The following is a 13,640-nucleotide window of genomic DNA, read 5'->3' as shown; positions in this document are numbered from 1 at the left end:
TTAAATAAAAGAGTATTGCCTACACAGTGAAATGTGAAATCGGATATTGCATCACCATTTGGAAAGACCTTAAATCAAACAATTTTAAGTCTTAAAATGAATGTGATTTCTGAACTTTGAATTTTTACATTTTTGTTCTTTTGCAACATCCTTGAGAATCAAGCTATGAGCTCTTTGGCTCTCAATGCCACCTGTATTCAAAGGATCTGATGTTATACAGCCTCAGGACTAGAACCAGTCCTTTTATTGTTCCATGCTTGTATGCTGGAGTCTTGCCAGCCTGGCCAGTCTTTCATCCAGAACACAAATCCTACCATTGAGTCCTCACATCACGCTGCTATCAACAGGTTGTCAAAACGTCACCGCATTTTTTTTAAATTGCTCTGACATTATAATGATGAAGGTATGTGATCTCTCAGAGGCGTCCCTTTTGAACCCCCCCCCCCCCCCCCCCCCCGTTGAAAGTTATTCTTCCTTGTCTGCGCTGCTTCTCCCACTATGTTGCTGCTTTCTACATCCCACCGTAGTGAACGAGAGGCCTTCAGGAGGCTCTCTCTGAAGATAAACTTCAGTCATTCGGTCAGGCCAGATATGAGGAGGACGTGGTATTTATGGGATGGCATGTCAAGTAGGCACCTTCGACAGACTATATTCAACTGAAGAATCCTATGCCACTTGCTTGACCTCAACATAACACTCGAGTTCAAGAGTGCCGGCGGTTTGATTGAGGCGAACTCCAATCGTAATTCTGTCAAGGATGAAGAGAGGCTCATGGGAAGAAGAAGAAAAAAAAAAAAACCCTCTGCCTTTTCTCATTAGGAAATTCTCCACAACTGTCAGCCTTTATCTTTCACCATCTCAAGCGGGGAACTGGAAATAGTCGTCTGATCTTAAACTGTGCATGTTAGTCAAATATGACACTTGGATATTTTCCTCTGACGTTATGCTTCAAACAGGATCCACCTGGCGGCAATTATACCCCAGCGTTTACCAGAGTTACAGCTCTCGCTATGTGTGCGCTCTTACTGTGAAAGTCGTCGATGTTGGAAAGTGATTTTCAGGAGGTTCGTGGAGAATAAGTGACGACAGTGAAACTCGGTTTGTCAGAGCTTACAATCTGCTAATGGGTAATGTAACCTGGCTTACACAGTTGGATTTTTTTTCAGGAGAATTAACTGAACAAAAATTCCATGGCCCTCTCCGAATGTCACTCTGACCTTTTATCTGATCATCAAGTTTAAACTTTCTGCCACAGTGAATCAATTCAAGAAAAAAACTGTATTTGAACTCAAAAACAGATCAAATCACACACCTGATGAACCTTAAATCCATATCTCACTTTTAAAATGCAGATGCAATCACCACTCTGTGCTGAGAAAGTAGACCGCAACTTTAAAAGCACAAACTCTCAACTCACTTGGGAGTGAATTTATCTTGAACCTTGTGATGCAGCAATACGATTCCCTAATGGAAACAAAATCTTTAAAACAAGACACAACCCAATCAAACCAACAAAGCATTACCTTTCAAAACCATTCAGCTTTATGAACAATTTTGATTTTAAAATGGGTTTTCCTCTCGACTGTCCCAGTTTTTAAAAACTTTTTTTTTTTTCCCCAACCTGCATCAATTTCGCGGACCCTGAGAAGTTTTTTCAGTGGCAGATTAATGACTGAAACAATGAGAGAAATGTGGCGTGTTCTGTGCGCCCGCTCAAACTTTATTCAAAACTCGCGAGGATGCCCACCTCCGTGTTTAATTGGAGGAAGTCTGAAGAGGAGGAGGAGGACAGCCAAGGGGCACAATGATGGCTTTGTGGCGCAGGGAGGAGGTGGCGGGGTGGTGGTGGTGGTGGTGGGGGTGGGGGGCTGGTTTTAAGGGGTGAATACACAACAAGACCAAATTAAGTTGTGGCTTCTGGGGTAATGGGGTGCTTGGGATGGGGGCAAGTTCACTGCCCACGTCTTGCAGTCCCCAGGACCGGCTTGGACCGGTCGGGTCACCAGGATCTGCGACAGTAAGGTGACACTGGCAGGTGCTGCTCATGCCAGGTTAGAAATAGAGCCAAGTGCTAAAGAAGACAATTGTGGTAAAAGAAAAAGAAAAAGAAAAACTCTGTGTAGGGCAAAGAGCTTGTTGCTCTACATGTGAACTGAAAACAAAGCCTTGATAGAAAAACTCAGGAGGACAAAGTACAGAACTTGTCTCCACTTTATTAGCAGAATAGAGGGGGGGAAGATGTAGCCTCTGCCATCTGTCTGAGGGAATGAGAGAGTGAGAGCAAGAGAGGAGAGAGAGAGGGAGAGTACTGAGGGCCATTGAGGAGTGGGACAAAATCCCAGGAGAGGGTGGGGGGCGGCTGCGGTGGGGTGGGGCAGGGTGGTAGAAGGACAGGGTTTGAGGGTCTCTCTGGGAAGCCTCACCCAGATTAGTCACACAGAATTAATCGCAGCGGAGAACAATGGTCGCCGGGCTTCTGGCAACCCCAGCTGTCGCTCCGTGAAAGAAAAGAAAAACAAGATTTAGGGGCTGCGAGAGTTTGGCTGCAGAGGGGAGAGTGTGGTGGCAGTCACTCACACACGCGCACACATGCACACACGCACACACACACACAGTCTGGCACACAGTGACCCCTGTCCTCATCAATGTCCACTCATTTTTGTCTCCTCTCTCTGACCATTTGCCTCCCAGAAATAGCAACAGTGACCAATGGGAGGGATTTCCCGCCCACTTTTATTAGAACTGCACACATGCCAACTGACACTCACATTTTCCACAAAAATGCACAGGTAAAAAAAAACAACAAAAAACAACAACAAAAAAAGCCAAAACAAAACAAGGATGAACTCACTTGCACTCTCCATTGCCATCTGGAGTGGCTTCACATCTCCCCTGGTTCAAACATGACTCCGTGGAGCATCTTAGACCTGCAAAAGCAAAGTTTCAATAACAGAAAAGAAGGGAAAAGACTCTTCACATAACTTCAGCTTGCAAATATTTGTTTCTCTCAGGGTGCTTTACAAATGACTCAGGTGCGACTTGCACAAATGTGACATGTTAGTGTGACTCTTGCCACCCTGAAGTGGAGTTTTCTTTGGTGGTTCAGAAGTGGGTCTTGACACCAGTTTGTCTCTTCTGCAGCTGTTCCCCCCCTAAAACAGTGTGTGCCATTTGGAGATTTACACAGCTTCGCAATTATGTGTTTTAAAGAAATCCCCAGACTCACAGTCCAAACTGCAAAGGCGTACGTTTGCACACAAGTGTGAAAAAAAAAAAAAAAAGTTGAGTATTTTGTGGACAAAACTGTTGAGCAGGTGTGGGAAGTTTTAAAAGCGAAGGATTCATGTAAGAAAACGTGCAAGAAAGTTTGGAAAGAAAGTTCCACTTCAAGTGTTGCAGCTTGCAAAACAAAACAAACAAACAGAAAAACCGAATGCAACAAGTTGAAGCAAAAACTATACAGGAGCATGAATCCACTCACCTCGTGCTAGTCCTATCAGCGACAACAAGAAAGTTAGTTTCACTAACAAAATATGCATTCCTCCTGCTTTAAAATGATTAAAATGCAAATCCACGTGGGTTTTTTCATAGATCCGTTCTGGTGTCTTCCTCTTCGACTGGTGAAAAACTTTTTTTTTTTAAAAACAACAACAGCAACAACAACGAAAAACCCAATCCCCCTTCAGTTCATCCCGTAGTAGATCCACAGAAAGTTACAGGAGGGAAACAACTCCGAGCGTGAGATGTTGTCACTTCAGGTCCCGAGTTGGAAATGATCTGAGGGACGCGCGTCTCCATCCGCAGACGCGCGCTGCGCTCGAGGGGCGGATTCTCCTCGGCGCGAGCACACGCACACGCACGTGGTTGGTTCCTCAGACAGGCACAAGCTGCGGGACTTCACGGAGAGATGAGATAGTGCAGAAGTTTGTTTTTACTGCTCCGGTTAGTTTTCAACAGCCACTTTGTCTTTAATTAACTGTGCTGGATTAATGGTTCCTCTCAATATGCTTACATAAATACAGGAAAAAAAACCTACAGTCGTGACTGCCTTGATCAAACAAAACAGTGTCTTTTCAACATTTTAATGTTGTTATTAAAAATGGTTGGTTTTTCTAAGTTGAGTTTGCATGTTCTCCTCTGGGTTTTTTAGTTGATCAAATTCTGCAACCTTTATGACCAAGAGAGTCCTCTTTCTTGTAAGCTTTTTGTAGACTATTTTGAAATTCAAGCTCTTTCCTTTTTGCCATTTTGGCTCTTTTTTTATTTTTTTTAAAGTTTTGCATGATATTTTTTTTAACCATTTTTTATTTTATTTTTTGTTCCAGGAATACGAATCATTTCAGGACTTCTAAGCAACTTTATCATTTTTCCACCAATTTTTGTGGTTTTAGCTATTTTTCCAGATTTTACTTGTACTTATTGCTTTTTTTATTTTATTGTGCCAGTCCCTAAGATGGAAAAAGTATTAAAGAAGATGAATGAAGAGACCTAACTCCTTCGACTAAAAATATATAACTTACAATTGCTCCACCTTCAACTTGAAAAATTCTACAATGTCTTTAAAATAATAGAGAAACCTCAAACATCTGCTTACGGTTATATTTGATTTAACATTTTCAATTAAATTCAGTGTTCTTATACTTTCTTTAAATTTAAAGTCATTTTTATTATTGACTTTTTTTTGTTGGTTTCTTCATTAGAATGAAAAAACTTCCAGCTTTACTTCCTTTATCAGTCCAGTCTTTCTGGAGCAACATGTTTCAGTGGTGCATTAATAAACTCTTAGAATTCATATCGTATGCCAAAACTTACTTTATAAAAATTATTATTCAACCTGAAGCGCCTTTGCAGCCTTCCGCCCTCAGAGATCATTCATTCTATGAGTGTGTGACGGTTCAAGTGTCAGCACTTACAGCTGACTAACATCCACAAAACATTAATGTGTGAGACTTTAAATGTTTATTTTGGCGGTCAGCCCAGTGCTTTATATTGTTCACGGTAATGTGAAGGGGAAAAACTAAGTTTGAGAACGTAGTCATGATAACAGATAAGTAAAAATACTTGAGATTATATAAGGAATATGCTCTATAAATACAGGAATAAATACAGTCTTATAGCTTGTCTTTAAAAACCCACATCAGCCCACGTTCCTGCATCCATCTCTCGCCTCCTGACAAATCCTGGGAACTAGCTCGATGGCTGATAGGATCTTCAGCGCTGATAAATAAATGCTGACAGGCACTAGCTGAAGTATTTACTCAGCAGATGGAAGATTTGATTCCTATCAGAGTTTGTGAACAGAGTTTGGGAAGCTTCTCACAGGTAACTGCTTTCATGTATACAGGAACAACTGCTGTACAGGTAGTTCTACTTTCTGAATTAACTCAAATTTTCATAAAAATCAGTCATACATTTATAGATAATGATCAGTCTGTACTTCCCTCTTAAAAACACATTAATAAAATGTGACACAGCACGGTATTTATGGGTTTTCTATATGGAAAGTGCTTATATTTTTATGTGGTTGCCGTCTTATTTGTTCTCATCCCCACTGTACCAGCCCACTGGAAAGCTGCATAAACAGTTGGTTTGTAAATGTCAGTTTATTGAACACTATTATGAGATAAGTGATGATGGTAGCATCCATGACTGGAGGGAGCGACGTTAAAACCAAGGAAACACATGTGTTTGGCCTTCCAGGCAGTACGTTTGTAACAGAAAGGCCTGTGTTGTGAAACCCGACATGACTTTCAGACAGAGACGTTTTCCAGGAAGGAGGGACCGAAGATAAAGATGGTCTTGTTTGTATGATGGGGCTTCTGTTCTGTCCAGAATATTTTTTTTTCCTTCTTTTTTTTCCTATGATAAACCTTCAAATACATGAGATCATATTCTCATCTGTCCTCACACATTAACTCTCGAGTTACTCGGACAAGGAAGCGTGTGGAGATGTTCTCTCATCTTAAGATTTGTGATTTAATCCGGCTCTGTCCTTGTGTTGAAGAGTCTTTAAAGATAGTCTCAATTTTACAGATTGCAGTTATGCAGTTAGTACATGGGTTTGTAGAAAGTGTGCAGGAAATTAATGTAAGTCAAAAGGAGATCACACATTTAAATTTGTGCGACAAATTACAAATAAATGCATCTGTCATGATATGACTTTAAAACAGCATGCTTCACTATCCAAGTGTAGCGTTTAACTGACACAAAGTCTCCATTAGCATTGATGTTATCAGATCACTTGCCACTTCTCTCAGCCTTGTGTGAAAAGTATGGTGATTCATACTAATGCGTGGTGGGGTTTGTGTGTGTGTGTGTGTGTGTGTGTGTGTGTGTGTGTGTGTGTGTGTGTGTGTGTGTGTGTGTGTGTGTGTGTGTGTGTGTGTGTGTGTGTGTGTGTGTGTGTTTCTTTAAGTGCCAAGTCATCATTTTCTTCTTTTCAACCTGCCACTAAGTATCCAGTCCTCATGACATGCGGTGAATGTTAAAAATATTTAGACTGTAATTACCGGGCTGGTCTTTTTTTTTTTTTTTTTTTTTTCTTCTGTGCATTAATCCACAAAAAGCCTCATTACATAGACTTTGATCCTATAATAAACATTAAAGGAGCCGTATGGTTTTTAGTCTTTTGAAAAGTTGTCCAGAGTTGTCCAACTACTCTGACTTTTACTCAATAAATCACTTTTGAATGACGAAGCCTTCTTGGGCTGACTTTGGATTCTAAACACACCCTATCTATATAGACTGTAACTGTCTCGGTCAACACAACCAGAGCCTCATTTGTTTGAAAAGCAGTCCGTGGAAACGGTGCCAAGAGGTTGCAGGTGAAACATCTGCTGGGGTGAGAAAAAAACACCAGGCAGACGTTGATGCCCCGAGGGCAGACAGAGTGTAGGAAGGCTAGAAGTGACAGAGAGAAAACATTACAGGGGGAGGTGGAGGCCGCAGTGGATGAACTTGGATTAAACGTCTTCAACCTATATTCAAACCAGCCTGCCCGAATAAACACTGATAGCCTGACGATAATCTGATTAAGGCGATAATATGTGGCGATTGTCATGCAAATGATTCAGATTAGCCACCGTCACCACGCTAAATCTCTTAATCAGCTTTGGTTTTTTTGGTTATTGACCTTCATAGCTTTATAGCACAATCAGACAATTAATTTGAGCTCATGAATGAACAGCTTTAGCCGATTCTCGATTTCATAAATAATGAATATTGTGAGTAAAGTATGATGGAAAACTAGGTTGAATTCAGTTGATTATCTAATTCAAAGCCTTTATTAACCCCAGCACGCTCCTCTTAGTGATCAAAATGTCTAATTCAATCATTTCTCCGCAGTAAATAGCCTTCAGATTAAGATTAAACTGACACCTTTGTCTGAACGCAATCTGGACTTTTAATTGTGGCTGGTTTTCCTGAAGAGATTTGTTCATTGTGATGTTAACTTTTTGCCTCTTCTATTGTTTGGTTGAGGACAGACTAAATACTGAAGCGACTACCCACAAAACCTGATGGCAAAAAGCAGTTCTAGAATATACCGGGGATACTGGTGTTGGTTAGCATGCATTTAAACTTCAGTGACACAAAAATCCAACTGCTTGAAATTCATGTCAAAGCCTGAATTACTTTACATTCATATTGGTTCTAAATGATCTATTTTTACTTATCCAGTTAGATGTAACTTTTTCATATCATGTTTTTCAGTTAAAAGGATGAGCCCACCTTGCAGAACTTAAACCACAACTCTAATTGGCTCTTTAGATGCATGACCAATAAAGAGCATAAATCTTATACTACTAGAAAGATATGGTTACATTAAAACCCATCATATACATGTAGTGTGCAACTGTTGTCACATTTATGGGTTTTGGAAATAAAGCTTGCTTTATTATCAAAATAAAATGTATAAGTCTCAATTCATTTTACAATCATTTATTCTTAAAAATTAAAAGGGGGAAAAAAAATCTGTCGCAAACACTGGATCTGTGTTTAGGATTTCAATGGGTTTGAAGTGCTCAGTGGAATCTCTTTGACGATTTACCCAAACACCACAGACTTCGTGCAAAATTAGGATCTCTCAGTAGATCCACTTGCACATGAAGCAGCTCGAAACAAGCCACTGACCCTTTCCCGTGTTGAACCTCCCTGTTGACTTTGCTAATCTGGCTATTTTCTGTCTCCACCTGCCAAAGTGGGCAGATGGCATTTGGTCCCACTCAAGACTTGACTTTCTCACGTGGTGGATCAGGTGGTCGGCATGAATCCGGGCCCAAAAAACTCCTCCTCAGTTCATTGGTTGGTTGGTTGTATTACCTCTGATATGATCTTTCTGGTGAGAGCCCCTCAAATACAAAAAAAAAATGATCTCGTCGTCATCCTGCAAGCTTAGTTCTTATAGAAGCTGATGTTCATTCAAACAACTGGCTATTGTGCTGTTTGTTGTTCATTGTGTGAAAAAAAAGAGGGGGGAAATGTGTTTATGGGATCACATTGTGTGACTGCGAGTAAACAGGATTTGTGTTGATTTCCTTCTCATTGTGTTGACCTGGGGTTTGAGGTCTACCGGTGGAGCACAGATGGAAGGACCCGTTCTACTTGATCAACCTCAAAAAACAGAGACAGCTGCTCAGGATCAAATCGTGAAGCTAAAGCACGGCAATCTGGTTGCTAATACAGAGGTAATCATCATGATATAATTTCATAATAGTGGTGAATGAATAAGAATAATCATGTGAAAGTCACTACTTAAGATGATTGATAGTTGTAGTACCGAAGACACACAGGTTGTCTTGATAGTAATCGAATGAGAGTGATCTAAACACTGGGAGGTGCGTAAAGTGAAAACTAGATGAAATTCTAGTCTGATATGTTTGTTGTCTAATATTGCTTTGTTTTAATCTTGAATTACCTCACAAAATATCTGGCTTGTGATACTATTTTTCTACACAGTCTTGCCTTTTTTAAGCAAAAAAAAACAAACAAAACTCAATGATTTGAACATTTGCTGCTTTATTTATAATTGATCATTCTTCAATTAAATATTCTTGTGATTCCCTAACTTTAGATTTCGCAGCTCATAAATGTGTCTGTCTGATACTGTCGAAACCGATTACACGCCTATCATCCTCCTCAGACTTTAACTAATCTCAATTCAGACTAGAGGGAGGATTTACTGTCATTCTGGGGATCTATTACTATTTGAATGGCTAAATTATAGAGTATGTTAATAGTATCCACAATGCCTACAACCAGGACATAGGAAATGCAGAAAAATTATTGCCAAAGTATTCACAATTACAAACAATTAAGGAAAACATTACATGAAATCTTCAACAGTATTATTACCATAATTACTGTAAATTATTGAGCACACCTGAATATAAGCCACACCCTCCAAATTAAAGAATTTTCTGAGTTACGTGACACACCTGAACGCATCACCCATGGGCATGAAGCTCCTTAACCAGCAAAAATCAATAAAATAGCCTCATCATTGTTTAAGCCTGTGAAAAAAGTACCAGCTTAAATTAAAGTAACTGTAATTAATTCTGATTTTCCAACTCAAGCAATGTGATATGTGGTATGTCAAGAAAATTGTGGTTTTACAAAATTTTAACTGACTTTTATTTTGCCTCGACATGATCGAACATGAACTGTGTTAGAGAGTTGAAGTCTTTAAGATTGTCAAGCGAAGCAGACACAAACATCCCATTTTATAGTGTTTACAAAAATGTATATTTCCCCCTCTACGTTTTCAAAAATAGCATTGTTCACAACAACATTGTTTGTTTGTTGTTGTTTTTTTAAAATGCATTTACTCAAACCTGCATTAAAACTTGGTCAACAGCTACTATGAGGCTAATGCATTATACATTATATCTCTCTCACAATTACAATATCAATTTCTTGTCTTGTGACATGCAAATGTTAAAATAAACCAAAACAATTCTATTGAACAAAACCCCAACTTTGTGTGAAGTAATTCTGCACCTTGACTGTTATTATGATGGTAGCAATTATTTCACATTATAACTGCACAGAGCTGGGATCCAGAAATACTTGAATGCGGTTTCACATTTTGGTGGGAAGTTGAATTTCTCCACTCGTATAAATATTTAACCCCTGCGAGCCGGTGATGACATAATCTAAACTCACTCGACTCCATGCCAAGAGTGTAAAACGTTAATATTGCGTTTCATAAAAGGCCCTTGTGTTCGCGGAGAGTGTGGGTGGGCGTCAGCAGATGTGGTGGTTGAGGGCAACGAGTCCAGGCATGTTTAGTAACTCCGTGCCTTGTTAAAGTCAGTTTGACATGTATCTACATATCGAACATGATGCTGCTGGAAGGACAAGGGCAATCTTAGATGTTTCGTATTATGACATTCAAAACAGACGGTTAAAAACCGTTATTGTTGACAACCTGTCAGGACAAATGTACAAGATTTCTGTCTACATTTACAAAGTATGACAAGAATAATTAAATGCTACAGTTGTGTTTATCCACAAGACCAAAATATGTCATACACAGATTCATTTTGAGGGGAAACTGCGATGAAAAAAACGTCCAAATCCAGAATACTATGTCAACTGAGTTGCTCCTTTGAGTTGCTATTAAGATAATATACACAAGTTGGTAAAAAGAATGAGAAAATATGATAGTCAAATAATTATTGTATTTCTTTATTTTTGTGATCTGTGTATAATATATATTTTGAAATAATGTTATAAGATATTTCAAACCATGTTAATACATGGCTGTAAATAGATATTATAATAGATAATAACTGTTCTGTATTTGTTGCATTTACAGAGTTCCATATGTAAGACACACATGCATGCACACATATTGTTTTCTAAGAAACTATTTAAATAGCTGTTTTTCAGGCGATTACAGTACACTGGGATACAATTTTTCCAATGTTCTTATATAAAAACATACCTCGGGCCCATGGTTCTCAACCTGGTGTGAGGAATACCAGTGGAGAAGAGCACTTAGAGGTCATAAAAGGGCTCTAAGGCCGATAAACGTAATACAGAATGATAGGTGTAAGTTAAAGAACATCAAAGTTTGAGCAACCACGTGTGTCATTATTTCATTTTGACTTCAGTCAACTTCTTACCAGTCTTTTGCTTTTGTTGTTTTCTCTTATTACCTTCTGTCAGTGGGATTTGTGGGTTTACTTTTTGTAGAACTACTGTCAATAAAATGTGGATTTTCATGATATGCTTCAATGATTAGTGTCAGGCTGTAAAACTGTCAAGATCATTGCTATCTTTCATCACTCACGCACACGTTTGTTTGTCTGTTCACGTCATGTTAGGAGTGTTTGAAAGTGTTGTAAACCAAGTCGCTCTAATCCTCCACTCACTGACAGACCAGCTGGGCTGAGTGCCGGTTACCTCCATGTTGTTGTGTCAACGTCTCGACAGGTTTGTTCTTCTCTGATCAGAATCAGTTGATGGGTGACAAGCTGGAAAACTCCCCCACAGGCACTCTCTCTCTCTCTCTCTCTCTCTCTCTCTCTCCCCCCCCTTTGCCTCACTCAGTATCTCAGTCGTATCCAAACAGTCCCTGAGCAGCAATTTTTAGATTCTGTGGTCTATTTTTTTTCTCTCTCCAGAGAACCACTACAACCAAAATCTAATTATAGAACTTTTTTTAATTCTCTTACTCAGCGACTCACAAGTCGGTGACGAGGGGAAAGAACTGGCCCTGTAACCTCAACTCTCCAGAGGAAAGTTAGATAACTAGATCCAACAGCCAATACTGGCCTTTTTGCTGTAAAGTTGCTTGTAAATATCATATAAATATATTTAAATTAAGAAAAAAAAAACAATATTAATGCATTATTTAACTAATTAATTTGAGTCTCTTTTCTATATAATTACAGATTTCCCAGAAGAAATATACAGTTTCGCAAGTTTTCAAAAGAAAGTCCAGGATAAGAAAAGAAGTAGAAGATGTCACTGGTAAATGCCCAGTAGAAAGCTCAGTAGATTTTCTTTTATTCCTGTTTTTTCAGTTGCCTCAGTGCTGTGAATTCCAAACTCAGAAAAATGATGTAATTTCCTCGGAAAAAATGAGGTGCTTTCCAGTTTATCACAACTGTGATAAATCTGTGATAACTAGTGATAAGTTGGACTGTTTTTTGTCCGGCAAGAGTACAGATGCTCCAGTGAAGCTGTGCTTGTGCTCGTTCTTTCTGACTATAACTGATAAATTTTTTTAAAATACATTTCATTCACACAACCCGAGTAACAACATACAAACAGGCCTTTTTAAAAAAAAACATTACTCTATGTACAAGCACTGAACCCCAGCATTTAAAAAAAAAGATTTTGTATGCCATACTACATAAAAAAAATGTTTTACAACGTTTGTGCAATTGTTTTCTGTTATTCTGGCTGTATGTATATTAGTTTTGTCTGAGTACCTTGGCTTCTTCCCACAGTCAAAAAACGTGCATGTGATCTTAGTATTTGACCCTAAATTACTCCTAGTCACTGTGCTGGACTGGTGATTTGCTCAAGATGTAAACTATCTTCATCAGATTATTTAACTAGAATCAGCTCTGCAGCCCTGAAGTGGATAGATGAATGATGACTCGATTGTTAGTTTGGATTGCATGTTTTGTTAGTTACCGGATGTAAGATGCCTTTCAGTGTCTTGAAAGGTGCCTCTAAAACTATATAATTGTTTATAATCATTACTACAATTATTATGCATTTTCTTACGATATTTATATACATACCAAGATTGCAGGTTACATAAATCAGTATGTACTGATTCAGATATATTTAAAATGAAATCAGAATATTGTGTAAACTCAGGTGAAATCTTTTTGTTGTATCTATTTGCATGTAAATGTCAAATGTTTTCAATAAGTTCATATTTTCTCAACTCAACTTTTGATGTCTATAAAATCAACACTCATTTATTAAATAAATCCCTTCATGAAAACCTTCAGAATATACGAAGATCTCCAAAAGAAAAGTTCAATGTGTCTAAGTCTTAATTTCAAATTGCGATGCCATTATTGTGTGGATAGGCTCCGTTCACATGAAAACATTTTGAAGTGAAAACAGAAAACCTTTGCATTTTTGGTGTCAGTTTACATGACAATGGTGCTTGGAGTCACTAAAAATTAAACTTTTTGAAAACGGTTCCCATGGTGGGAATTTTTCAAAATGCTACGACTCAGCTGTTGCTGTGATTCACAATGCAGCTGTAATAAAAAAAAATTCTGCAGATGTGTGGGTAGATGGACAATCACAACAATGGTGGCCTGCAGACTGTCATGACTCCCAGTCAATATTCTCCTAGTACTTAGTAGTTACTGGTTATAACAATTCAACTTTGTCGTCTGTCCACATGAATGTCTATGTTTCGTTAATGTTCATAGTGTGTTGTTGTCTGTGCACGTGTGTGTGTGTGTGTGTGTGTGTGTGTGTGGTTTCATTATAAAAACAAACATGGCAACTTTTGGCTTGACATGCAAACTACCTCGTTTTCAGTGTTTGTGTTGTTTCCGTGTAATGTTGCTGTAAAAAACTTTTCAGAAACAAAAACGATGCATTTAGCTAATATGAGATGTTGGATTCATAAAAATCAAGATGAAATTTTCCTTTTTTTT

At 38.6% G+C, this 13,640-nt stretch overlaps 1 protein-coding gene across 2 annotated transcripts in view; it reads right to left on the bottom strand.

Annotated features, from left to right (window-relative positions):
• notch1b (notch receptor 1b) overlaps positions 1-3,750 on the bottom strand; it is a 48,773-nt gene extending 45,023 nt beyond the window's left edge. For both annotated transcript variants that reach the window (XM_080500104.1, XM_080500105.1), the window contains exons 1-2: positions 3,482-3,750; positions 2,852-2,927 (exon numbers count right to left, since the gene is read on the bottom strand). In XM_080500104.1, coding sequence (XP_080356230.1) covers positions 2,852-2,927; positions 3,482-3,539 — 134 coding nt within the window. In that variant the 5' untranslated portion in view covers positions 3,540-3,750. The remainder of the gene's footprint in view (positions 1-2,851; positions 2,928-3,481) is intronic.
• Positions 3,751-13,640: the final 9,890 nt, after the last annotated feature.

Source organism: Blennius ocellaris (genome assembly GCF_963422515.1).
Source record: "Blennius ocellaris genome assembly, chromosome: 7".
Classification (NCBI taxonomy): domain Eukaryota; kingdom Metazoa; phylum Chordata; class Actinopteri; order Blenniiformes; family Blenniidae; genus Blennius; species Blennius ocellaris.
The sequence above is the reverse complement of the archived record's forward strand: the minus strand, read 5'-3'. Positions and strand labels throughout refer to the sequence as shown.